Source organism: Peromyscus leucopus, chromosome 5 (assembly GCF_004664715.2).
Source record: "Peromyscus leucopus breed LL Stock chromosome 5, UCI_PerLeu_2.1, whole genome shotgun sequence".
Taxonomy (NCBI): domain Eukaryota; kingdom Metazoa; phylum Chordata; class Mammalia; order Rodentia; family Cricetidae; genus Peromyscus; species Peromyscus leucopus.
In genome coordinates, this window is record NC_051067.1 from 92729358 (window position 1) to 92756435 (window position 27078).

Below are 27078 nucleotides of genomic sequence, written 5' to 3' on the forward strand. Positions count from 1 at the left end.
AAGAAGAGGAGGAGATAAGGAGGAGAAGAAGAAGACCTGGTTCTCGTGTACTTCTAGATGATGTTACCGTCAACGTCTAATATCCACAGCGGCAACGCTTCTAAAGAATCAAAGTCAGAACACTACAGCACATTCTGTGGCACTCCTGCGCATTTAACACAGTGCTGTGTGGTGGGTACAATGTGCTTCCTTTGACTTATGTACAACTGAGGAAAGCTTCCCATTGTTTTTAAGTCATACCACTAATAATCACTGCCATCAACACCGAGAGAAGCTTACTCTCACAAAGAACAGCTAAGTGCTTATGAATACTCAGTTGTTATTTATAATTTTCAAATAAAATTATTATTAAGACATCAAAACACATTAGTAGTTATAAATTATAGAGTCATAGCCCTGATAACTGAAACATAAAATAAATAAAATGTTTTGTACTGTTATTCAAAGTAAATTTATTTGCTAAAGCTAAAACACAGAAAAATAATTCCATCAGTAGTTTAAAATACAGTGATGTGTGGTAAAAAAAAAAGTCCCTGTTTCTGTGATTAAATGCAAAGACCAGAAAAAAATTCACTAGCGATTAGAATCTGCAGCAATCAACTGAGAGGCAAGTTCTTCTCGAGCTGCTCTTGCCCTGTGTCAGATGCTAAGGGCTGCTGCCTTCGGTCATGGGAGATGTGGCTCAGCGGTGGGCACCTACCAGGCACGTGCAAAGCCCTGGGTTTAATTCCCAGCAGTCGAAGAAATGAAAAGCAACATAGGAGACCACGAACAGTTCCCACCGACTAAACAGTGGTGTGCTGGCCACTGCCCTCGGAAGCTACGCAAGCACCAACATCCTGATTTAAGTCATCAGTAGATTCTCACTGTTGTCCCCTCCATAAGCATGATGGTATCATTTCTTCCTTCATCTTAGTGCCATGTTCCCAAGCACTGCTGGGACTGTGGTAGTCATGGCTGCCTCCTGACGTGTCATGCGATCTGAAAAGGAGAGGCTTTAGACAGTGCGTGTGAGGTCACTGTCTAGGAGGAAAGGAAAGAAAGACTTCCTGTCTTTATCGGTGTGTAGGACCAGAGATGCATTCTCATTACATTATTTGATTAAAATGTTTCAAGCAAGTCTAAAAGCCATGTGGGGAAAAGAAACACAAGCATGACTGTGACGGCTGGCGGGAGCAGCGGGTTGCCTGCAGCTCGGACAGAGTTTGGAAGCTTTGGTGTTTGACCGATAGGACACAGTGGGGAAACCAGACGGTGTCAGCGTGCACAGACATGTAATAGGTGCTCATGTCGCTGAATAAATGCGCAAGGAATGAGTCCTTTATTAGCAGTGCTGTCTTTAGTAGTAGTGCTATTTGGCCACCTGAGAGGGAAAAGTTGAAGTCTTATTTGTCCCTATATATCATCAGTAAAATATACAATTACCACTTATTGAATATGTATAAGAACCAGACACTATAGAAATAATTTTTCTCTACCTGGATATTGCCATAATTACCCACATTTTACAAATAGGAGAGCAGGGGTGGAAAGGTTTAATCAAGTCCACAGAACTCTGAAACCCGAGAATCAGTAATCAAATGGGTTGTCCTCGTTCTTAACCACTATACACAAGCATGTGAAATCTCAAACCTTGAAGTTGTAGGAGAAAACAATACATTTTGAACCTTACCAGGGGCTTGAGAGATGGCTTCGAGGTTAAAAGCACTGACTGCTCTTGCAGAGGACCTGGGTTCAGTTCCCAGAACCCACGTGGTGGCTCACAACCATCTGTAACTCCACTTGCAGATATGACATCCTCTTCTGGCAACTGCATGCATGTGGTGCATATAAGCTCACAAGACTTACGCATATGTATAAAAATAAGTAAGTAAACCATTAAAATGGAAAGCCTCTGAACTTAGAAAGAAATAAGAATTCAGAATGTAATCACAAATTTATTTTAAGAGGTACATTTTTAAAATTCACACTGAACATTTATAACATTTTTTAAATGAACACAGCAATGTCCTCCTCGTTGTTTTTTGTTTTCTAATCTCAGAGGTCTTCTCACCAAACCAGTCAGCCCAGCATGGGAAGGGGTGGCTTAGGTCCCTATGGCGGTTTGAAAGAAAATGGCCCCCGTAGGGAGTGGCACTATTAGGAGGTGTGGCTTTGTCAGAATGGGCGTGGTCTTGTTAGAGGAAGTGTATCACTGTGGGGGCGGGCTTTGAGGTCTCCTATAATGAAGCTACACTCAGTGTGGGATGCAGCTGCTTCCTATTGCCTGAGGATCAAGATGTAGAACTCTCAGCTCCTTCTCCAGCACCATGTCTGCCTGCACGCCACCATGTCGCAATGTGAAAATAATGGACTAAGCCTCTGAAACTGGAAGCTAGACACAAATGTTTCCTTTATAGGAGTTGCTGTGGGTCATGGTGTCTCTTCACAGCAATAGACACCCTAACTAAGACATTCACTGGCATCACAAGTCTCTCCGCTGTGGGGTACCCTCCCCACAGCACCTCGTCTCCTCATCTCATTCATGAACTACATGTTTCAGCCTCAAGTCAAGTCCCAAATAAAATGCAGTTCTTCATTTAGAAAAGAGGAAAATAATAACAATGCCAAGATTATTTCATTCAGATGTGATCTGACTTTTAGATCAAGGAGATGAGCCATTTTAAAATGCCATTCTGCTGACATGGCCTTCATCCCGGAGACTCTCCTTGGAAACAAACTAATCATCCTTTGTTTGTGGCCTTTATCCTTGTGTTCCTTTGATGTTGACTTTGAGGACCCACTTCAGGGGGATGGAGTTGACATTCATATTTCAAAAGCTTTCATACTGGAGAATGAACCACATTCATAATGCCTCTGTGTTTTTTTTGTTGTTTTTTTGTTTGTTTGTTTGTTTGTTTGTTTTTGGTTTTTTTTGGTTTTTTGAGACAGGGTTTCTCTGTAGTTTTGCGCCTTTCCTGGAACTCACTCTGTAGTCCAGGCTGGCCTCGAACTCACAGAGATCCGCCTGGCTCTGCCTCCCGAGTGCTGGGATTAAAGGCGTGCACCACCACCTCCCAGCTCGCCTCTGTGTTTTAAAGATCGTTTTGTGTGTGGTGTGGTGTGTGTGTGTGTGTGTGTGTGTGTGTGTGCTGTGTGCTGTACACATCAGTGCCGGTGCTCAAGGAGGCCAGCAGCATTGCACCCCCTGGAACTGGAGTTACTGAGATAGGTGCTGGGAACTGAACTTGTGTCCTCTTAACTGCTGAACAAGAGCTCTGATCTGTGCACTGACTTGCTGTGGATAGAGCATCACTCACCTCGGGCCCTCGCGTGATTGCACTGTAGTCTACAGGAGGGAGGAGTCACTTTTTTTTTTTTTAATGAAACAGGCAGTAAGAAAGGGGGAGTCTGGAGTCCTTTAAAAACAATTTTCAGTTTTTAAAACCATATTTTTTTTGTCTCAACCAAATTACCACACAGGCAGAGTTGCCATGGTATTTTGATGATATTTAATGATACCCATCTTTCATTTTGGAGAGAAAGCATATACCTGAGTACTTTCGAATTCCCTTCCTAATTACTTACGCAAATACGGAATGCAATAAAACCAAAGAAATGTCCCAGCTTCCTCCATGGAGCTGAGTCAGATAAACAAGACAGTCCAAGAGTCCTCGCTTGCGCCTGGATGATGAGCTTTTGCTGTTCATCTATGGACTTATCCTTTTCACTAATCCTTCTCAAATTTAACTATTGTTTACTTTCCTTAAATTTATGTTCTCATTCTTGTATGAAAAAGATAAGAGACATTTTTCAGAAATAGGGAAAGAAATTTAAGAACACGTTTGGAGCTCTGTTCAGCTTTATCAGCAAACTCCAATGCAGACATTAAATATACTTTTACAAGGAAGGAACTTTTCCCAGAAAAACTATGAAAAATCAACTGTTACCAACCATAAAATGTTTTTTCTTGCAGCCGTGATGAGCTTCAAATGTTACTTTTACTTTATTTGGGGAAGAGCAGGAGAAGAAGGGCAATTTGATGCTGCTCTTTGTGAAGTTAATGGCCTTGTTTAAAGTAGGAGATGACGACAGGGCCAAGCTATAAACAGGCCTGGGTACGGATCCAACTTGTAGTTAGAAGATGTCTGGAGAAGGAGCCTATAAAAAGATAAAACTCCTTTAACGACTCTGCCAGAGCAATGTATAATTAGGTTTCTGGAAAAGCTGCAAAGGCCCATTAGGAAGGGAGCTCTTCTTTGTATGCCTTTTACTTCAGACGCAATGCCCGCTCTGCGGGTCATTGCTCAGCGATGCCCGCTCTGTGGGCTGTTGCTCAGCGATGCCCGCTCTGTGGGCTGTTGCTCAGTGATGCCCACTCTGTGGGTCGTTGCTCAGTGATGCCCACTCTGTGGGTCGTTGCTCAGTGATGCCCGCTCCGTGGGTCGTTGCCCAGTGATACCCGCTCTGTGGGCTGTTGCTCAGTGATGCCCACTCTGTGGGTCGTTGCTCAGTGATGCCCACTCTGTGGGTCGTTGCTCAGTGATACCCGCTCTGTGGGCTGTTGCTCAGTGATGCCCACTCTGTGGGTCGTTGCTCAGTGATGCCCGCTCTGTGCCCGCCCGCTCGTGGGTCTTGCTCAGTGATGCCCGCTCTGTGGGTCGTTGCTCAGTGATGCCCGCTCTGTGGGTCGTTGCTCAGTGATGCCCGCTCCGTGGGTCGTTGCTCAGTGATGCCCGCTCTGTGGGTCATTGCTCAGTGATGCCCACTCTGTGGGTCGTTGCTCAGTGATGCCCGCTCTGTGGGTCATTGCTCAGTGATGCCCGCTCTTCTTGCTCAGTGATGCCCACTCTGTGGGTCGTTGCTCAGTGATGCCCGCTCCGTGGGTCGTTGCCAGTGATACCCGCTCTGTGGGTCGTTGCTCAGTGATGCCCGCTCCGTGGGTCGTTGCTCAGTGATGCCCGCTCTGTGGTTTTTTTTTTTTCGTTTCGTGGTCGTGCCAGTGATACCCTTGCTCCGTGTCTGTGGGTCATTGCTCAGTGATGCCCGCTCCGTGGGTCGTTGCTCAGTGATGCCCGCTCTGTGGGCTGTTGCTCAGTGCCCTCCCTCATAGTCTCACAGAGGGATGCTAACTCCACAAGTGTAAGGGGTTTCTAAAGTGCGTGCCTTACACTTGGGTCTAGTTTCTTGTTCTGTTTGTGGTTTCCTACTGCTGTACGGTGAGGGTGAAGGCACAGAAGTGGTTAAACCAAAGAGATGGGATGTGGACAAAGTCACATGCTGGCGAGGGCAACTCGGGATCTGATCTTGGGTCTGTTCCCTGCAGCGCCCGCACTTCATCATGCTTTATCTTACTCTACTGTCAAGATCAGGCAACTGGTTAGTTTTGCTAACCCCATTTCTCGTTGATAACCAGCTACACTCAAACTCAGCCGTATAAAACAGCCATTTTATCAGATCTTACCATGTTGTGCAGGAATTTGGACACTTCTGCTTCTTGTCACCACAGCTGGGGTCATTGGTGGTCTGCAGCTGGTGCTGAGCTTGTCCGGGGTCCGCAGTTTGTCCATCATGTGAAGATGTAAATCAGCACTGACCATCCCAAATGACAGCTCGCTCTTAATTAGACAGGCAGAGGTAAAGGCACATGTGCTTCTTTACCTTACCAAAGCAGCAAGGCTGAAGAAAACCCACTATGTTCCAGTGTGAGCAAGGATTTGTCAACAGGCACTTACTAGACACTGCTTTTCATACCATGGAGACTGAGGCAGGAGGATCTCACAAGCTGGAGTGGGCTGAGTTCCAGGCCAGGCTGCACTGCAGAGGGAAACTTTGTCTCCAAAATACATGTGTCCAGGCTACTTCTCATGGCCTTCATTGAGCAACGCTACTCCTAATAATTCATGCAGGAAGGCTGCTCACAATGAGAAAATAATCTGTGTTCTTCACTCCTGTGAGACACATAAAGACAGATGGACATGTAAACAACACTGCCGTCGCCAGGTCAATTGATAAACGCCAGGCCTATGGAAGGGCATTTTTTTCATCTAAACAGCAAAAATACAAGTATAACCGATTCCAAATAGGCTTATAATCATAGCAATGGCCAGTTGGTGGAGATGCACACCTTTAATCCCAGGACTTAGAAGGCAGAAGCAGGCAGATCTACAAATTCAAGGCCAACCTGATCTACAGAGTAAGTTCTAGGACAACCAGGGCTACACAGAGAAACTGTCTCGAAACTAAATCAATAATAATAGTAATAGGCAAAGAATTTTAAAAATAAAAAGAGATTTTGAAGTGACATCTTTTGAATTTAATTTTTATTTTATAATGTTTTTAAGTTTGTTCAATGATAAAAGTTTAATACTTAACAATCACTGTCTCCAGCCTTACTGTCAAAAGTCATCACACAAGCTGGGCATAGTGGTGTAGTCTTTTAATCAAGAAGCAGAGGTAGGTAGATCCCTGTGAGTTCGAGACCAACCTGGTCTACATAGAGAGTCCCAGAACAGCCAAGGCTACATAGAAAGACCCAGTCTTGAAAAAAATGATAATGATAATAATAAATAATAATAGTAAAGATTCCACACACATGCAGGAAATGCCTCAGGCCATAGAAAAAACATTTTAAAATCCACTTATAGGCATTCATTAACTACGACAAACAACTTTACATACATAAAAGATGGTCTATCCTTTTATTCTGACATGTCACATATCAGGGCACAGGTGCTATAATGAAATACTCCCTCTGTGAGTCAGGAGACCCATCTCCTGGCCCAGCCCCCCCCCCCCCATTCACTGAGACTGACATGGATGTGGCAACACCCAGCCCTTGCCTTTCTAGTTCTTAGGATTCCTATCTTTAATACGAGGGCAAAAGCAAGCAGCCCAAGGTCCCTCCTTATTTTAAAATCATTTGATTTCATGCTTAAAAAAAATATTAGCTTTTGTGTGTATTACCTAATCCAGGGCTAGCTTGAGAAGCAGGAAAATGTTCATAACATACAGTGCTTTTTCCAGTGAAGTAAAACAATGTGTGGTGAGGGAAACAGGACGTAGCAAGGACTGAAGGAGACACGTCATCAGCAGGTCTCTGTCTGGTGTAGTTTGGAAGGGTTCTCTGGTCCTGTGTGGCCCCACACACACCCGCAGCCATTTATAAAAGAATCACTCAGAGGCTTAATATTATTTATAACTGCTCAGCCATTAGCTCAGGCTTAATACTGACTAGCTCTTACACTTAAATTAACCCATAATTTTAATCTATGTTTGGCCAGTGGCTTGGTACCTTTTCTAAGTTCTGCCTTGTCATCTTGCTTCCTCTGTGTCTGGCTGGCGATTCCTGACTCTGCCTTTCCTCTTCCCAACATTCTCCTCATCTGTTCACCCTGCCTAAGCTTCCTGCCTGTCTACTGACCAATCAGTGTTTTATTAAACCAGTGTACAAAAGCATTACCCTACAGCAGTCTGGTACCTGTTATCCTGTTTATTAGAAACACTCAACGTTTCTGACTGTATGATAACGACTTTCTAAACGGAGGGGTTGGCACAGACAATCAACTAATACACACAAAAAACTTTTGATTGTCCCATGGGGGTAAGTGCTATGGAGGAAAAAAAATGTAAATGGAACAGAATAATTCAAGAAGAGGACTCTGAAATTTTAAGTGGGAGTTAAAAAAAAAAAAAAAACAGCTGAGCTCAGTGTACAGATCTGTGATCCTGGCACCTGGGAGGGTAATGTAGGGAACCACAACCCCAAGGCCAGCTGTGGCTACATAGTTTGTTCCAGGCCAAACTTGGATGGACAATGAAACCTAAATTTAATTGTTTAAATGTTTTTAAGATACAACTGAGTGAAGACCTGAAGGAAAAGAGCAAGCAGATGTGAGGGTCCCTTGTGGGTGTCCCTGTAAGGAGGGCAGTCATGGCAGGGCTGGAGCAGAGGATTCCCTATCTATTTAGGAGGTCTGTTCCCATTGCTGTGTCCAAGGAAGGCTGTGGCAGGGCAAGGTGGGTACAGACACTGATTGGGAATCTGTTGAAACAATGTAGGCAGCATGACCATGGGTGAGTAGGGGAAAGAACACCTTTTTGTGCACTTTTTTGTTTTGTTTGGAGGTTTGTTTGTTTGTTTGTTTGTTTGTTTGTTTTTTGAGACAAAGTCTCTCTATGTATCCCTAGCTGTCTTGGAACTTAATTTGTAGACCAGGCTGACCTCAGACTCACAGCAATCCTCCTGCCTCTGCCTTTGCCTCCTAAGCACTGGGATTAAAGGTGTGTTGCACCATACTAGAGTTTGAAGGCAGATGTTAAAAGATTTACAAAAAGGCAGAAGAGGAGAGAAGCTAAGGTTTGGGACCAAGAGGTAAGAACTGGTCAAGGGGCTGCTTTGGGTGTTAGGGTGCTCGCTGGATGCCCAGTGGAACTCTCAAGCGGGCAACTACCTATTCAAGTCCAAAGTCTGAGGTGGGTTCCAGGCTAGAACCATCAGTTTGGGCATTATCAACACATAAATAGTTTAAATGATACTAATTCCATAGGCTAGAGGAGATCACCAAGACAGAGTTCCAAGGATTGGGTCCTAGCAAAATCCACTGCTAAAGATTTGGGGGTAGAATGGGTCTTCTCCTCTCCTCTCCCCTCCCCTCCCTCCTCTCCTCCTTTCCTTTCCTCCCTCTCCTCCTCTCCTCTCTTCTCCTCTCCTCCCCTCTCCTCTCCTCTCCTCTCCCCTCCTCCTTTCCTTTCCTCCCTCTCCTCCTCTCCTCTCCTCTCCTCCCCTCCCCTCCCCTCCCTCCCTTTACTTTTTCTCCCCTCCATTCTTTGAGAGGAGTTGGGATATACATGTTGTTACCCAATCAAGCCAGTAGAAAAGAAGACCATGCTCCCACCAGCACAGACTGAAATGGTTTCAAAGCCTGTGATACCCAGGCAGGGCTTTTGGTGAGAACGTGAGTTCCGGCTATTACGATCTCCAGCCAGACTATAAAATCAGTCACTCTTATGACAGGGAATGGGTTTTGCTCTTCCACTATGCCTTAATTGCTTCAGGATTGAGGCAGAGCTATCACACACATGTAAAAACTGGCTTCTGTGTCAACCACACACACTTTTCTTTGTCAGGTTCCTCTCGCCTCCGGTAGTATGTGGCATTCAGAAAAGGAGCATGCTGTTCTGGTGTGGCTGTGTGTGCTCTCAGGGACATAGGGGACAACAGAGGACACCTGGTTTCAGCTATCGACTGGGTCTGACCTGGGCCACCTTCTGACCCATGACTCAGGCACACTGGGTCACTCTTCTGTCTTCTCCTGTCTTCCTTTATAAACGGTGGTAGCTGCAGTAGCCTCCTCAAGGGACTAATGACTGTGGGTAGCAGCAGAGATAATGCAGAGCTTAGCACGAGAAAGGTCTAGAAATATGAACTTTGTCAACAATGGCCCGTAGTAGCTCTATTTTGGGTCTCATTTTGCTAAGGAAGTTCTGTCACTGACAAATATCCTGGACAATCAGATTTAAAGGGAGACTCATGGTGGCTCACGGTTTCAGAGTCTGTGCCTGCCTGGCCTTGTTGCCCTCGGTCCTACCATGAGGCAGCCAACACTTCAAGGCAGGGAGTGTGCTGGAGCAAACTGCTCACCTCATTCATGGCAGACCTGAAGCCAAGACAGAGGAAGAGGAGGGGCCAGCGCCACACAGACTTCGTTGAGGACATGCCCCCAGTGACCCAACTTCCTCCTTCTAGACTTTTCCTTAGGGCTCTACCACCCCATAGTGCTATGGCTGGGAACTAAACCTCCAATGCCTTTTGGGTGCGTTCAAGATCCAAACTAGAGCAGATGGTAAAGGAAGAGATTGTGGGTACCTGGTACAGGGTGGCAGCAGACCTCACAGAAGCCAAAGACCCCCCATTCTCAAGGAATTTATTGTCTAGGAGACAGGCAGAAGTCACGGCACCTGAAGCTCTAAGCTACACACCAGGACCTCCACAGAAGGACAAGCTATGTGATCTCACCACGAAGAGCACACAGCCCTGTTCCTCAGTGGAAACTCTGGTAAAGAGAGCGCCTGCACCACGTGGCTGGCGTGCTGAAAGACCGTGATGGCACAGTGAGTCGTACAGGATCTCGTACACAGCCAGGGTGAACGTTGGGTCCGCAATGGGCAGGTTCCGAGGCTTGAGGGTTTGCCTTGCTCCTCTGACTTGTATTGGAAAGCATGGAATGGTTGCTACAATTCTTTTTTTAACTACTATCCATATAATTTACTTCTGAATATTCAGTTTTTCAGGTTTTTGGTTCTCTATTTTTTTTTTTTTTTTTTTTTGGACTGAAGGTCCATTTCTCAGGTACCATTCATTATATTCCTTCTCAGGTCTTTGATGGGATTGAAGATTAGCAGTTATAGTTACAACTTAGTATACATAAAAAATATCTTAGATAGAACATATTAAGTATTAGATTCAGGTTCTTTAGGATAGGACACCTTTTGGAATGATCTTTGCAACATACCATTTACCTATGCTCTAGACTTCTCTGGATTTTAGTATGTGTTTCTTGCTTGATATTGTTTGCATTGATTGTAGTTCCATCTTACCTAGGTCATTATTCCTCATTACTCCTGGACAATATTTGATAACCATTCCTTTGTATATAGTCTTGTATTAGGTTAGAACCTTCTTATTTAGACAAAAGGGGGAGATGTAGTGGGTAGCCATTCCAGCTTTGATCTGGAAGTTCCAACCCCCATTGAGGCTTCGGTAACTGTCACACCTACAAGGCAGGGCCAAGAGAGGGCCCTGAAGACCCGAGATCCAGATGCGCTGCACTCTTTCTGTTCCTGGACCCTGGACAGTGGGCAGAGTTCTCCAGAGAACACTGCTGGACTGCAACACACCTTCCCCAGACCCTGCAACCTACCTATCCCTTCATTTGTAAGTTACGCCACTAAATAAACCTCCCTTTTAACTACATGGAATGGCCTTAATAATTTCACCAATACAATAGTAAGAAAAGTGTGTGTGTGTGTGTGTGTGTGTGTGTGTGTGTGTGTGTGTGTGTGTGTTATAATAAACTTCTAGGAAAAAAAAATGTTGGAACATTTAGGGTTTCATATTTTCCACAACCTCCCATGACCTTCATCACAAGTGATTGTCTCTAATTGCTCTTGTAGTTATTTTTTAATCTCACAAAGATGTTATCAAGATCTGTGTGATAACAAATGGAAATATTTTAATTGTTTGTGCTAATAAAGGAGCAGACTGGTTATGAGTGAACTAGTTGCTAAAAGTTACTTCTATGTATATAAGAAAAAAATCTATATCAGATTATGGGTGGGTGGGTGTGTGTGTGTGTGTGTGTGTGTGTGTGTGTGTGTGTGTGTGTGTGATTTCCTCATGACACAATGTGTAGTGAAGCTGGTTTATAAACATAGTCATCACATTGTCTCACGTAGACCATTTTCTTCCAGAGATGCCAACTGAAAAACCCAGCTGCTTCTGCTTTGTGAGCAAAGATGTTCTATTTAAATCACCTTACTGAGTTTAGGGAAAGGGAGAAGAAACAGATCCACCTCAGCTACAGTCTTGGGACACAGATATCCTGTCTCCACTCCAGCTTTTACTAGACATCAGGCTGCCAGATCAATAAGCCACGAAGAAAATAAAATAGAATGGGAAATCAAAATAAACACCAGTCTTTATCTTACTAGAAAGAACCGTGAATTTTAGGATGCAGTTTGTGCCATACCATAAAAGGTACTCATGGCCTGTTTGTGTAGCTGTGTTTTAGTTCATTCTCAACTAACCTGGTCTTTTTTTCCACACATCCTTATACACATAAATCTTACCCTAAAAATGTTCTGCAAACATTTCTCCAGAAAACTGAGCTAGCTGCACATAAGTCATACGGTGTCATCACAATGCACAGAAGTTTATAGGTTGTGATCTGGGGCGAATCTGGGGCGTTGTTATCCTTAGGAGCTGGGTTTCACAGACGCGTACTGTGTAGACACACTGAGATGGTGAGCCAAGTATAAATGACAAAAAGCTCATTTTGGTGAGTCTGGGTGACTTGTGTATTGCCTTGGCTTATTGATTAATCTTCAACAGTAAATCTCATGTCCTGCAAACCCAAGTGCACCTGTCTCCCATGCTTTGGTCTTTTTGACAGCCTGCTTCTGGCACTGTTCAATGAAAGCTATAAAAAGAAAATGTTCCTTTTCCATTACAACAAGAGGAAAAATTTCAAGAATGAGACCACAAAAACCCCATGCCTAAAAAAAATAAATAAAGACCATGCTATGTCCCAGGTCTTTTCTTCGTTGTAAGTCTGATGGCAGTTGCCATCAGTCATTACATCAAATCAAAGAACATGGAATCTCTAAGCCAGACTTTCTTCAGACATCTAAATGTGATTGCCACCATAAAAATATTAAATAGCTAGGCACGGTGCACACAAGTATAACCTCAGCACTTGGGAAGTAGGGGCCAGAGGGTCAGAAGCTTGAGGTCATCCTAGGAAACATTGTGGATTCTAGGCCAACCTGGGCTATGTGAGACACTGTCTCAATCATACATACACCAAAAATATTGAAGTAAAAACTAAAGTAAGTAAGCATGATTTCTTAATGTCAGGGGGTTACTTATATTTATTATTCATTTGCACTTATGCCCTGTCATCTGTAGGAACTATTCTTTTCTGTTAGGTTGTTAATCTGAAGGTCAGGAATGAAGATATTTGTAACTGTAATTGTTTCATATTCTCTGGCATGGGACTATAATGGGAAATAGTTAACAATCCTTCAAAACTTACAGAAATGGTATTTGTTGAACCTGTTGCCTAGTAAAGCCTACTCTAACAATATCTTGAAGGTAAAGGAAGGGAATTAACTATGGAATATGGGTGGTCCTGATTCACTCAAGGTTCATACACTTCATTAGTAATGTTTCAAGTTTTGTTAATAAAGAGAAGCCAAGAGTGGTGGCCCATGTCTTTGATCCCAGAACTCAGAAGGCTGATGCAAGCATATCTCTGTGAGTTCAAGGCCAACCTGGTCTACAGAGCAAATTCCAGGATAGCCTGGAACTGTCTGGAATATGTATTATGATTATATATAATCATATATATATATATGATTGTGTGTGTGTATATATATATATTATGAATACATATTGCTATGGAAAATCCTAGCAGGTTTCGCTACCCTGTTCATCTCCTCCTTGCCCCCAGCTTTAAGCACACAGACACACCCACCTGCTGGTGCCACTTTCTAAGTATGCTAAGGTTTTCTTTTTACTTTTGCCATTATTTATTTACTTACCAGTTTATTGACAATTTCATGCATATATACAATGTATTATGATTAGATTCAAGCTCCATTACCCTCTCGTCTCCTCCCTTTCCCTCTGAACCCCTTCTTCCCGACGAGTCCTACCTCCTACCTGCCCCTCAGTTTAATTAGGTTACTTATGAGCTTGGGTAGATGTTTGTTTTACTGGAACATGAACAACTTAGCAGTGGCTACACTACCAAAGAAAAAGACACTGCCTCGCTCTACTACCATTGACTGCCAGTGATAACTACTCAAGAAGGTGTGAGCCTCATGGGTACCGCCCCCACCATGATGGACGGTTGAAGGGCCCAGTTCTGTGAAGGCCTCATGGGTACCGCCCCCACCATGATGGACGGTCGAAGGGCCCAGTTCTGTGAAGGCCTCATGGGTACCGCCCCCACCATGATGGACGGTCGAAGGGCCCAGTTCTGTGAAGGCCTCATGGGTACCGCCCCCACCATGATGGACGGTCGAAGGGCCCAGTCCTGTGGAGACCTTATGCAGGACTCCATAGCTGCTCCATGTTGGTTACCACGTCATATCTGGATGACAGTTTTTTTTTTTTTTTGTTTTTTTTTTTTAAATGTGTAGTCCAGGCTGGCCTCGAACTCAAGATCCTCCTGCCTCTGCCTCCTTCAGCAAATCCTACCGGTGCGCGCCACAACAACCGGCTGGATGACAGTTTTATAGCACTCATAAATCTTAGTTCTTCATAGATTTTAGATCCAGGCGTACCAGGCCATCTGTTTCCAAATGGGCAAACTGTTTTTCTTTCGTTTTATTTTACATCAAGGCTCAAAGAAAATTCCTCGAAAGCCAATGGTATTCTTCTGCCAAGGGGAGGCACTTTCCAGTTGAAACTAGTTCAAAATATACTAACTTGATTTTCCACCCTTCTTCCTCTTCCCCTTTCTCCTTCTTCCCCTCCTCCTATTCAGGTATAGAGCTGTGGCCTCATGGAGTCGTGTTCAAGGAATTGGGATCCCCTTGATTACCGCCATTGAAATTGTCTCCATCTGGATCCTCTCCTTTATCCTGGCCGTCCCAGAAGCGATCGGCTTCGTCATGGTACCCTTCGAATACAGGGGTGAGCAGCACAGAACCTGCATGCTCAACGCCACGACCAAGTTCATGGAGGTATTGACCACATCAAAGTCAGCTTGTTTTTTTTGTTTGTTTGTTTGGTTGGTTGGTTGGTTGGTTGTTTTTGTTGTTGTTGTTGTTTTTTTGGGGTTTTTTTGTTTTGTTTTGTTTTTGTTTTTTCGAGACAGGGTTTCTCTGTGTAGCTTTGCGCCTTTCCTGGAACTCGCTTTGGAGCCGAGGTTGGCCTTGAACTCACAGAGATCGGCCTGGCTCTGCCTCCGGAGTGCTGGGATTAAAGGCGTGGGCCACCACCGCCCGGCAAAAAGTCAGCATTTTAACTCAAAGACGTGCTAAAGCTCTAACTGAATTAGCGGGGAGAGAGGCACTGTACTTCACTGTCTGGAGGCTTGCTGGTATCTCCACAAGGCTGCTGTGCCTCCGGCAGTGCAGATGTTCCAGCTGCCGGGAAGGTGACACGGGCCTGTGTGCAGCTTCTTAAATAGAGCAACTGTGTCATCTCCTACTCTCTACTTATTGTGCAACTGTAGACAAAACTGTTTTCTGTACAAGGAAGTCCAAAGCAATTTACTGAGACTACCTCTGTAAGTACAGAATGTAATCTGTCTTTACGATTAAAAGATACAGAGAAGACATTGCATCTGACAGACATGCACATGTTACCTGAGGAAACGCGGTTTGCTCAGTTAGCTTTCTGAACACTAATCTTATCTACCCTAAAAAATATTTCATAAAACATTTCTCCAGCAAAATGAGCTGAACGTGTGCCCTGTGGGGAATCATTGTAACATACACAAAACTGTAGGTTCTGACCTCTAAGCAAATTTAGCAAAAAAAAAAAGTTAGACACCCAGATTCCTAGAGGTTGGGCTTACTCATTGTAAATAGGCTGCCATGCTTACCTGGGCTTATATTGATAGGGACTCTAGGCCCGGCATCCCTGAGCACATCAGCATTGTTCTGAAAGGCTTAAGCAGGTGTCTGAGCGCACTGTGAAACGTGTTTCAGAATGCATATTCCCTTTGCAAAACCAGTTCCAGGTGGACAGGACAGAACCAACAGGTCACCCATGTCCCCTAAGCCAGTAAAATTAAGTGCTTTGATGGCAGGTCACCTGCTGGCATCACCGGCGTCACAGACAGCTCAAACTGTGCTTTCCTGAAGTGGGAAATTCACCCAATTCATGGTTTTGTGGTTGATCGGTTATTCTGCTTGGAAATTTTTGTTTTAAAATTAAAAGAACTCATGAAAACTGGCAACCTCAAAACTGAAGGTTTTTTCTTACTGCCTTTTTCACTAGGTCAGTTTACACAATGAAAAGCAAGACCCTGGGATGGACTAGCCCATGTTTAGGGTTTGGAATTGGGAAGGGCAGATGAGCACTCTAGACTTTCCAAAGACAGGCACTAGAGGAGAGAAGGTCCCATAAGAAGGCACTTTTGTCCCCGGAAATGGACTAAAGGAAGCAGGTACCATCAAGATGGTGGCCGCGGGTCACAACCAAGGGGATAAGTCAATCTTGTGAGATTTCAGAGTTCATTCCGAGTCTGGAGTCCACGTTTTTTTCTAATAACCCCATCTTCTTTCACAGCCCACTCTTCCACTTTGCTCTGCTCTAGACTGTCCCGAAGCCCTTTCCAATATCTAGCTGATGACATCAGTTCAAAAACAAAACTGTAACTCCTTTCCCAGTGTTCCTCTGTCATGCAGGGGTGGGTACTCCATCCATCCATCCAGCTCTGTCCTGGGTCCCCTTCAGACCACACCCACTCAGCCTGCAGTTCTGTGGGAAGGGGCTACAGAGGTGGTGTGGGGGGAGTGGAGGGGTGGGGAGTGGAGGGGTGGGGAGGGCTTCAAAGGATGTTTGTCCTGTACTTCCAAGCAAGGACAGAGTCCAGAATTTTTTAAGTTCCCAACAGTGGTCTTTTTGCATTGGGATGGACTAGGGGAGGTTGTTTAACGGTCTGAAGAAACGAACTCCGTTGGGAGTCTGCACTTAATCTGGGATAGAATCCAGGGGTCTAGGAGATTGGATGGGAAAGAAAATGTGTTTGTTTTCACTAAATTTCTCCTGAAATCTGTCATTTCCTCTGACTTCAAATGTAGATGATAGCCGGGCGGTAGTTTCGCACGCCTTTAACCCCAGCACTCAGGAGGCAGAGGCAGGAGGATCTCTGTGAGTTCGAGGTCAACCTGGTCTACAGAGTGAGTTCCAGGACGGCAAAAGCTACACAGAGAAACCCTGTCAAAAAATAAAATAAAACAAAAATGTAGATAATAAATCACTGTAATGTTTAAGGGTACCATGATTTTTTAGAGAGAGAAACATATGTGCACAATCTTGAAATATTAATACTCATTGCTAGTATTAATGCTCAATGCTTAGTAGTTTTGGGAGCCATTATATTATTTAACCAGACACATATACTATATAATTTGTTGATAAATGCATATCGTTATCAGAATTTTATTTTCAGTATTTTGATAGCTCCATTTCAATGTAATTGGTTTTCACTGTGAGCACATTACATTTAACTTTGTGCTTATTAAAATATAATGTTGATGTCTGGGGATGTTATCAATGTAAAAAGCTGGGCATGGTGGCACAGGCTTGTAAACCCAGTGCTGGGAAGGCAAAGGCCTGCAAGTCCACAGGCTTTAGCCAGATAACCTAGCCAAATTGGCCAGCCCTAGGTCCCAGTGGGAAACTCTGTCTCAAACAACAAGGTGGATGGCTCCTGAAGAATGGTACCTAAGGATATTCTGTCCTACACACATGCACATGCTCACATCAAGGAGAGAGAGAGAGAGAGAGAGAGAGAGAGAGAGAGAGATGAGAGATGTTTTCAGAAGGAATTCTCACATTCACCAGATTTCCAAGGGGGTCTGTGGCATTTGACAGTGAAGAAACCTTGCCTGGACTTGGTCTTCTGCAACCAACCATGAAGGGCTCCTTTCCATGTACAGAAAGTTCAGTGTTCAAGGACCAGGGCGATCATATCTGTGTGAACTGACAGAGCTATCACAAGAGGATACGTGACCAGCAGTAAATAAATGGTCTGCAGAAAAAGCATAAGGAAGTACAAAGCATGCCTTCCCAAGTTCAAGGTCAATTCAGTAAAGCATCTGAGTATCGTTGCCATTTTTATCTTCCTTTAAAAAGATAGAAAACTGGGTGGTGGAGAGATGGCTCAGCAGTTAAGAGCACTGACTGCTCTTCCAGAGGACTTGGGTTCAATTCTCAGCACCCACATGGTGGCTCACAACTGTGTGTAACTCCAGTTCCAGGGGATCTGGCATCCTCACACGTACATGCAGGCAAAACATCAATGCACATAAAATAAACAAAAATAAAACTTTAAAAGAAGACAGAAGACTGAACAACCTGTATTTGTGTAAATCCTTGTCCACAGAGAGAGAGTGCCAAGTCAGCCTGTAGCTAGAATGTCCCCACTCAGTAGTTTCCAGGTGGCAAGGAGAGAGAGAGAGAGAGAGAGAGAGAGAGAGAGAGAGAGAGAGAGAGAGAGAGAGGAGTTGTTGATGGCTGAGCTGGCTGACTCTGGGGTCACACACCAGGCAAAGGGTTAAGTCCCTCTAACCGCAGCTGCAGATAAGCCATGCACTGATAACCTTCACCGTCCTCACATTAGACACTTTAACCACACAGTCCAAGAGTCGGCTGCTCTTATCAAAATGTTGAGGCTCATCAATAAACAAAGATGAAAATGTCTCAAATTCCATTTTATGAACTTCAAGAGGAGACTCTTTGTACTGGTTAGAGCTCCTCCATTGTGTAATAGAAATCAGCGTGAAGTTCTCAGAAGTATCCTTGTAGGGTTAATTAGATAATTTTAATGCACATTTTTTTCACATGTCATAGCCTAGAGTACAGCACTTGCCTAGTGTGTGCCAAGCCCTGGCAAGGCAGGATCCCATGCTGAAAAATAAAATTAAAAATAAATACTGAGCACAATGCAGGGTCTCCACTGCTGTCAAGAGGGTATATACGACGGACGCATCTACAAGCACAGAGACTGTCCGCTCATGCTCCAGCGCCCATCTTCACCTTTCCTCACTGAGCAGTTTTACCAGGGTGTGAATCTTCCCTTTTCCTCACTGGACAGTTTTACCAGGGTGTGAATCTTCCCTTTTCCTCACTGGACAGTTTTACCAGGGTGTGAATCTTCCCTTTTCCTCACTGGACAGTTTTACCAGGGTGTGAATCTTCCCTTTTCCTCACTGGACAGTTTTACCAGGTGTGAATCTTCCCTTTTCCTCACTGGACAGTTTTACCAGGGTGTGAAGGACTGGTGGTTGTTCGGGTTCTACTTCTGCATGCCCTTGGTGTGCACAGCCATCTTCTACACCCTCATGACCTGTGAGATGCTGAACAGGAGGAACGGCAGCTTGCGGATTGCCCTCAGTGAACACCTCAAACAGGTAAATCTCCACAGTGCCCGAGAACTTGGCCGGGGCTGTTTTGAAATCAGCAAGCCTGAGAGTGCAGGTAATTACTTATAAAAGCATCGCAGTCAGCTGCAGCTGTACAGATGGCAGTGGCCCCGTAAGTTTAAAAACAGAATGGAAAACTTCACCGCCTAGCATTGTTTGCAGTGTCTTTTCCATGCTAAGACATGTTGAGATAGGCAAACACCACTGTATCACAGTTGCCTACGCTGTCCAGTACAGTAATATGTTGTACAGATGTATAGTCTAGGAGCAACAAGCTGGACCACACAGCCTACTGTGAGGTAGATAATACCATCCAGCAATGTGTTAGTACACTCTGTGGTGTTTGCACAGTGTTGAAATTGCCTAGCTACACATTTTTCAGAACATATCTCTGTCCTTAAGTGGTACATGACCACGTCGTATGTAACAGATTTATGCTGATTTTCTAAAAATAAAAACGTTCTCTCATAGCTGCTCTCTTTATATAGCCTTAGGAATTCCTTTTGGGAAGTAGGAATCCTGCCTGTGAACCAGATGGCCTGCGAGGCTGGGCTTAAAGAGAGTTAACTGGTGATTATTTTGCCACGTGTGCGTGGATGCACTGAAGCGGGCCGTGGCTACTCCGAGACAGAAAGATGCACGTGGCCATCTCCCCTCGTGGGCTTTGCAGTGTCGTTGTGGAATAAAATGCAAATACAAGCAATTAGAAAATAGGATGGCGAAGTGCAATGCAAGCAGCCATACAGTACAAAACCAGGGCATGTACGAAGTGGAACTATGGAGAATTGTCTGTGGTTTGGGGACAGTGAGGATAAATGTCATTTGGTGGGAAAGCAGAGGACAAAAGCCCTGGGAAAACGTGGGATGGACACCAGGCAATCAGGAGGAGTAAAATGGAAATGAGTTTGATCAGATCAGTACCTCAAATAAATGATAGGAAATTTGACTGAACACGGGAAAAGAGGTGAAATCTTGGAGGACCCAAAATTTTAGAAGGAATTTGAACATGCCAGTGAGAGCTAACGTGTCTTCCAGGCAGCAGCTCGCAAGAACAGTTATGTGTACTTTGAGACTTTAGAAGGCAAAACTTGACTCTTAAACTTCCTAGTCACGTGACCTTGGGTAGATTACTCCGTGTCTCTACGCTTCTGGTTTCTCATAAGTATGTAATAATATATTTGTAGGTTGCCAAAGGCATGTAAGGTACCTAATTAGTGTCCAGTTCCTAGTAGACACTCAGCAAATAATTAATTGACGTTGACTCACAGAGTTAAGTAGGAGCGGAGTAGGTTCTTGGTAGCAGTGAGAGAATATATACGAGCACTCAGTCACAACGAGAGGCAGCAGAGGCTGTTGCTGGAGTCCCTAAAGCTGGCCATGTAGTTATCACACACGAGCACACATCAGCACCCTTTCAACCACTGCTCATTTCCTGAGCTTCAGCCGTAACAATACGAGAATCGGTGCTGTTATGAGAATCTCAGGAAAGGATGTGCACATGTGTGCTCTCTGAAGTCTGTGTCACACAGATGGGAGCCATTACCTTTGACTGACAGCCACGTTCCCCTGAGAAACTAGCCTGGCTTTGTTCAGGCTTGGATGTTGCAGATACTTCAGGTGCAAAATTAACCCTTTAAGGCCAGGTGTGGTGGTGCACTTCTTTAATCGAGCAGTAAGGTGGCTGAGGCAGGTGGATCTCTGAGTTCAAGCCCATCCTGGTCAACACAGTGAGCCCCAGGCCAGCCAAGGATAAATAGTGAATGAAACATTGTCTCACAAACAAACAAAAACACAAAACAAACAACAACAAAAACAGCTTTACAAAGCCCCCAGCCCTGCAAATGGGAATGCTCTATGCCCCTCCTCCAGACAGCTCTCTGGAACCACAGCCCAGCTGGTGTCGTGACTGTGGGGTATTAAGGCTCCAATTCTTTGGCCTGCAGCAGCAATTTGGGACAGTGGTCTCTGTGACGGGCTCAGCCGGGTATGCTTACTCTAGGCTCCCTGAACTTAATGTTAGATGCCTCAGTTTGAGCCAGCATTATTTTCCAGAATCAATTTCCAGACTGTTTGCAGTCAGCTTTGTTTGAGGTTGATTGGCCCAGTTACAGACAGGTTGCATTTTTATGTCCCTAGTTCTGCTTCTAAATGTGTGTGGGGTGCCTCAGGGTGTGGACACAAATGAAGGGTAGAGATGATTCCCAACCTGTGGCTGCTCAGACCACGAGCAGACTCGGAGACTGTAGAGCTTCAGCTGGAGTCGGTCCCTGGAGAGCGTGCCCAGTGCTTCTAACCATCACTGCGGTGCCCCTCCCTGTAAGCTCCTGTTTGCAAACAGCAGGTCTTTGGAAACTATATGTCATTAAAAAAGAATTTTGAAATTAAAAGCAAATTTCAACCCAGGCATAGTAGTACATGCCTATAATCTAAACACAAGAGAGGCAAGGCAAAAGGATCTCTTGGGCCCAGGAATTCACAACCAGCATGGGCAACAAAGCGAGCCCTGTCTCAAACAGAATAAGTAAACAAAGCAAAGCATTTCCCAAGGCAGCTTCAAAATCAGACACGAGTGGAAATGGGTTGCTGTCTCTGTACTTGTCCATTTTCCTGCTGTGTCCAGTCGCCTTGGCTGTCATTCCGTCACGAGGCCAATTGCCTGATACCCAGCTTTCAACTAGCCCCTAAGTATCCGCCTGCTACCATCGCTCTCCTCCAAAACACACATGCCTCAACAAACACACATGCTCCCGTGCTTAGACTCACAAACACACATGCTCCCATGCTTAGACTCACAAACACACATGCCATCATGCTTAGACTCACAAACACACATGCTCCCGTGCTTAGACTCACAAACACACATGCATCATGCTTAGACTCACAAACACACATGCATCATGCTTAGACTCACAAACACACATGCCATCATGCTTAGACTCACAAACACACATGCATCATGCTTAGACTCACAAACACACATGCTATCATGCTTAGACTCACAAACACACATGCCATCATGCTTAGACTCACAAACACACATGCCATCATGCTTAGACTCACAAACACACATGCTATCATGCTTAGACTCACAAACACACATGCTCCCATGCTTAGACTCACAAGCACACATGCTCCCATGCTTAGACTCACAAGCACACATGCCATCATGCTTACATTCAGCCATGGTGTTGACTCCGGCCAGTTCCTGCCTTCCTCCTGGCATAGACCTCTCGAGCCTGGCAGCTGCCCAAAGGTATTGGAGAAATTATTTTGGCCACTCCACGTAGTTAAAAGGATATTTATTTAATGGCGTAACTCACAAATTAAGTAATGGGTAGGTCGCAGAGTCTGGGGAAGGTGTAACGCAGTCCAGCGGTGTTCTCTGGAGCTCTGCACAGTCAGTCTCCACGGTCAGCGTTCCGGCACCGAGAGAGCGCCCAGAGCGAGCGCTGGCCCATCCAGCTCTGGGTCCCCAGGCGCCTCCCCTCGCCCCGCCTTGTAGGCGTGACAGTTGCCAGAGTCTCAATGGGGGTTGGAACTTCCAGAACCAAGCTGGAATGGCTACCCACTACACAAAGGCATGGTTAACAACTCCTCCACAAGACAGTTGCACTCTAGGTCTTAAGAAACAGACGTTGTGTGAGGGCCATTCTCCTGACTCTTCTCTGGTGTCTCCTCCCGTCTAGTATGTCGCTATTTCTGCCATGCAACAGCACTGACCTTTACCTTGTCTGCGTGCGCTTCCCCTTAGCGTCGAGAAGTGGCGAAGACCGTGTTCTGTCTGGTCGTCATCTTTGCCCTCTGCTGGTTCCCTCTTCACTTAAGCCGCATTTTGAAGAAGACTGTGTATGATGAGATGGATAAGAACCGATGTGAACTGCTCAGGTATGATTCCAGGTGCCACGCAGGAAACAGAGTTTCCCAGCCTTTCACATTTATAGGATGTTTACACTCTTACCAGCTCTGAAATTTAAAATTGCAAACTTAATTATATGTTTTTAGCTGACACAACCCATAACTGGTCCCAGAATTTGTGCGGGTCCTGTCTATAATCTTGCCGCTACCTTCCTGAAGCTGTGCTCGGGGATTTCTGTTAACCAAGGCATTGGCCCTGCAGTACTTCCTACATAATTCTACCCACCACCCGTGAGATATGGCTTTGAGGCAGCAGAAATGCTGGTGTGGGGAATAAATGCTGTTTAGCAGATTATTTTAAAGCAGGGTTTTTTAATGACACTGTTTTCTTTTGCTCTAGTTTCTTGTTGCTCATGGATTACATCGGTATCAACTTGGCAACCATGAATTCTTGCATAAATCCAATAGCTCTATATTTTGTGAGCAAAAAATTCAAAAATTGTTTCCAGGTAAGACTGTCTTGCAAGCTCTCTCTCTCTCTCTCTCTCTCTCTCTCTCTCTCTCTCTCTCTCCCAAGGGCTGCCAGATCAGTGTACTCCGTACCCAACTGGCATAGCCAATTCCGTTTACTCCCGCTTTGATCGGGCATGTCCCTCTTCATTGGAGAAGTGAAAATCACTTCCTGTTACCTAGAAAGAGGGTCCGACTGTCAAGAGAGCAGAAGATCAGTATATATTCAGATGACATGTTCACAGGGTAAAGCCAAAAGGACTGGCCTGCTTGCATGCCAGTTCAGAGTCTCTCTTCAAAAGGAATGCTCAAATATAAGCACACACATTTACAATACAGAAAGCCAATTCACACCTTTCATTGTCTTAGACTTTAATTGGTCTTAGGCAGACATAGTCTCTGAGGCTGAGAAAGCTCTCACTAAAAGCAATTAAATGGTGCATTTAATAACAACCTTTCTGAGTTGGAGAGGTGGTCCAGCAGTTAAGGGCATTCACTGCTCTTGTGAAGGCCCCAGGTTCTGCCCCCAGCAACCACATGGTGGCTTAGAGCCATCTGTAACTCAAGTTTCAGGGCATCCAGTGCCCTCCTCTGGCCTCCTTGGACACCAAGCACACACATGGTGCTCATGCAGGCAAACACTCATACACATAAAATAAAAATAAATCTTAAAAAGAATAAATAATAGCCTCTTCAAGAAAAGTAAATACTTATTACTCTGGACATCTGCACTACTGTGATTTCACTCATCGTCAGCTTTCTTGTTTCAAATCTCCTTCCAGACAAGCCAACAACATCTTTAGGAGCTGCAGGCACATCATTGGTGTGTCACTTTCCAGTTCTGGAATGTCTGTAGCGTAGCCCTAGTGTTTACTGGTTCTGTTACCTTGGACTAAGATGGCTAACTTTAGGTCAGAGTACGTATTATACAGAACAGAGCAGAGGTCAGGGTACAGGCGCTGGAAGAAGCAGCCAACCTTGGCTGGCAGCACAGCTCAGCGTTTGCTAATGGTCTCATTCACTTGTAATGGCGTCCCCTCCAGCTCCCTCAGTCACCTCACCTGAAAAATAGATGAGCTAAATCATCATCCAGTAAGTACAACTTAGTGTGGATGACTGATGGATGGATAGGTAGGTGGGTGGGTGGGTGGATGGATGGATGGATTGATGGATAGATAGATAGATAGATAGATATGTGTCTTCATTAGGTTTCTATTGCTGTGAAGATACACAATGACCACGGCAACTCTTATAAAGGAAACATTTAATTGTGGTGGCTCACTTACAGTTCAGAGGTTCAGTCCATCGTGATGGGGAGCATGACAGCATGCAGACAGGCATGGTGCTGGAGAAAGAGCCGAGCGTCCTACATCTTGCAGGCAACAGGAAGTCAACTGACTCACTGGGCAGCATCCTGAGGATATGAAACCTCAAAGCCCCCTCCCCCACTGTGACACACTTCTTCCAACAAAGCCACACCCACTCCAACAAAGCCACACCTCCTAATAGTGCCACTCCCTATGACTATGGGATTATGGGGCCAATTACATTCAAACTACCACAGAGATGATAGATGATAGATAGATAGATAGATAGATAGATAGATAGATAGATAGATAGATGATAGATAGATAATAGATAGATAAAGAAATAGATAGATAGATAGATAGAGATAGATAGATAGATAGATAAATAGATAGATGTAGATAGATAGATAGATAGATAGATAGATAGATGATAGATAGATAATAGATAGATAAATAGATAATAGATAGATAGATAGATAGATAGATAGATAGATAGATAGATAGACACACACTAAGTACCTAGTGTGAGTGTGCTATTGTTTAACATAGAGAGGGAAAACATGGTAACTGCTCTCACAGAACCCACGATCTAAACAGACAGACAGATCGCCCATGGCACAAGCAGCTGAGAGTTGATAATGGAGCTTCAGGTGCTGTGACTTTGAGGTGTCCTTGGAAAGGTTACAAATCACAAAGTGCTGGGACTAGGTTGGCTCACATACAGGTCCTAACTAGTGTATTTTCATATGCTGCATTTGATATCACTTGCTGATTAATTTATATATTAATTATAGGGCAGGGAAAATTTCCTCTTAAAAATCCTCAGAAATTTAAACACATGCCTAAGGGAATGGCCAAGGGAAAGAATCCAATCTGGAGAGCCGTGCCTTGTAGTTTACGTCCCCGGGCCCCACGATCATTCTTCATAAAGAGCTATCAACAGCGCCTACAGCCGGGGCTGGCATGAAGGTCAGCTGAGGTACTGATAGATGCCGGGCACCACATGAGGAATACACTCCTCATGCCCTGGAGAGCCCCTATCCAACCAGCACTGCCGTCCCTCCTCTTGACCATGAAGAACACAGTTGCAATGAAAAGCAAGAGACCCTTGCTCCTAATCTCTGCCTGGCCCTGACAAGCTCCAGCTGTCCTCGGTTGTCCACAGGCATTGACCCCTCCCTCATGGGCCCCAGGCTTTGATGTGTGGCTAGGATGGGGAGGCAGGCTGACGGCCTCATTTACACACTCTCTCTTTCCCACCCCAGTCATGCCTCTGTTGCTGCTGTCACCAGTCCAAAAGCCTCATGACCTCGGTCCCTATGAATGGAACAAGTGTCCAGTGGAAGAACCATGACCAGAACAACCACAACACAGAACGGAGCAGCCACAAGGACAGCATGAACTAACCCTCTGCAGAAACACCAATCACTGTGTCTTCAAGTCCTAGTGGAGGAGATAGTCACACAGCAGCGGTCCCCCAAACCTCCCAAATTCTCTCCCCTGGTCCTCTAACCCATCCCAAGAAAAGAAAAGCTCTCCTGCCTTCCCAACAGCATGTGGTGGAGTGCCTTCCAACCACAGTCAGTGGGTCTTTCCTAAGTACTTTATATGATTTGCATATTTTGCAGGTCATATCCAACACTTGAAAATTATGACAGCTGAGGGAGAAAGGGGATTGTTGAAGGAAACCACACTATATCTGCAAGTTTTGCATGAACACAGAGTTTGCAAGCTCATGACCAGCGTTCATGCAGGTCTGTGGAATAGCCACTGAGAATGCTCATCACAGGACTCTACAGCAAGGGTTCTCAACCTTCCTAACGCTGTGACCCTTTAACACAGATCTTCATGTAGTGGTGACCCTCAACCATAAAATCATTTTTGTTGCTACTTCATAACTGTAACTTTGCTACTGTTATGAATCATAACGTAAATATCTGATATTTCTGATGATCTTCGGTGACCCCTCTGAAAGGGTCATTCAACCCCCAAAGGTTGAGAACCACTGATCTAGAGGTTATGCTGGGTTTACTGGCACACGCCTATAATCCTAGAATTGAAGAAGTGAGGCGAAGGTGATCAGGAGTTCGAGGTTAGCCTCATCTGCATGGTTCAGAAAAGCCTGGGCTATACAAGATTCTGTCTCAGAAACACAAACAGATAAAAAGAGTTTAGAGAGTGTGACAAGATTCTTTAGCCAAACACACTGTGAGGTTAAAGTACTCTTTTGGAAATGTCATCCAGAGTTAGTATTTTATAACTGCATGATACCATAGAAATGATTGTTCTTATTTACATATACTAAGAAGAGGAGGAGGGGAGGAATCAGACGAGCATCACAGTTTTATTTGTAAAACATGAATTCTAGAACTGCCACAAATACAGCCAGACTGGTAACCGCCAGAGCAGTTTAACAGCTACTAGCCAAGGAATTCCTAAGAATCTGTATTTTCTTTCTTTCCTTCCTTTTTGTTTAACTATGTTTTTATTAGAGCATATTTGGATCTTGTTTTTTTAATTTTGAGACAGGTTTTGCTAT

General features: G+C 44.6%; 1 protein-coding gene across 1 annotated transcript in view; it reads left to right on the plus strand.

The window, feature by feature from the left end:
* Positions 1 to 26416, plus strand: part of Ednra (endothelin receptor type A) — a 63891-nt gene extending 37475 nt beyond the window's left edge. The window contains exons 4-8 of the mRNA XM_028892882.2: positions 14253 to 14451; positions 18703 to 18855; positions 22619 to 22752; positions 23123 to 23231; positions 25805 to 26416. Of these exons, the coding sequence (XP_028748715.1) occupies positions 14253 to 14451; positions 18703 to 18855; positions 22619 to 22752; positions 23123 to 23231; positions 25805 to 25945 (736 nt within the window). The 3' untranslated portion in view covers positions 25946 to 26416. The remainder of the gene's footprint in view (positions 1 to 14252; positions 14452 to 18702; positions 18856 to 22618; positions 22753 to 23122; positions 23232 to 25804) is intronic.
* The last annotated feature ends 662 nt before the right edge of the window (positions 26417 to 27078 follow it).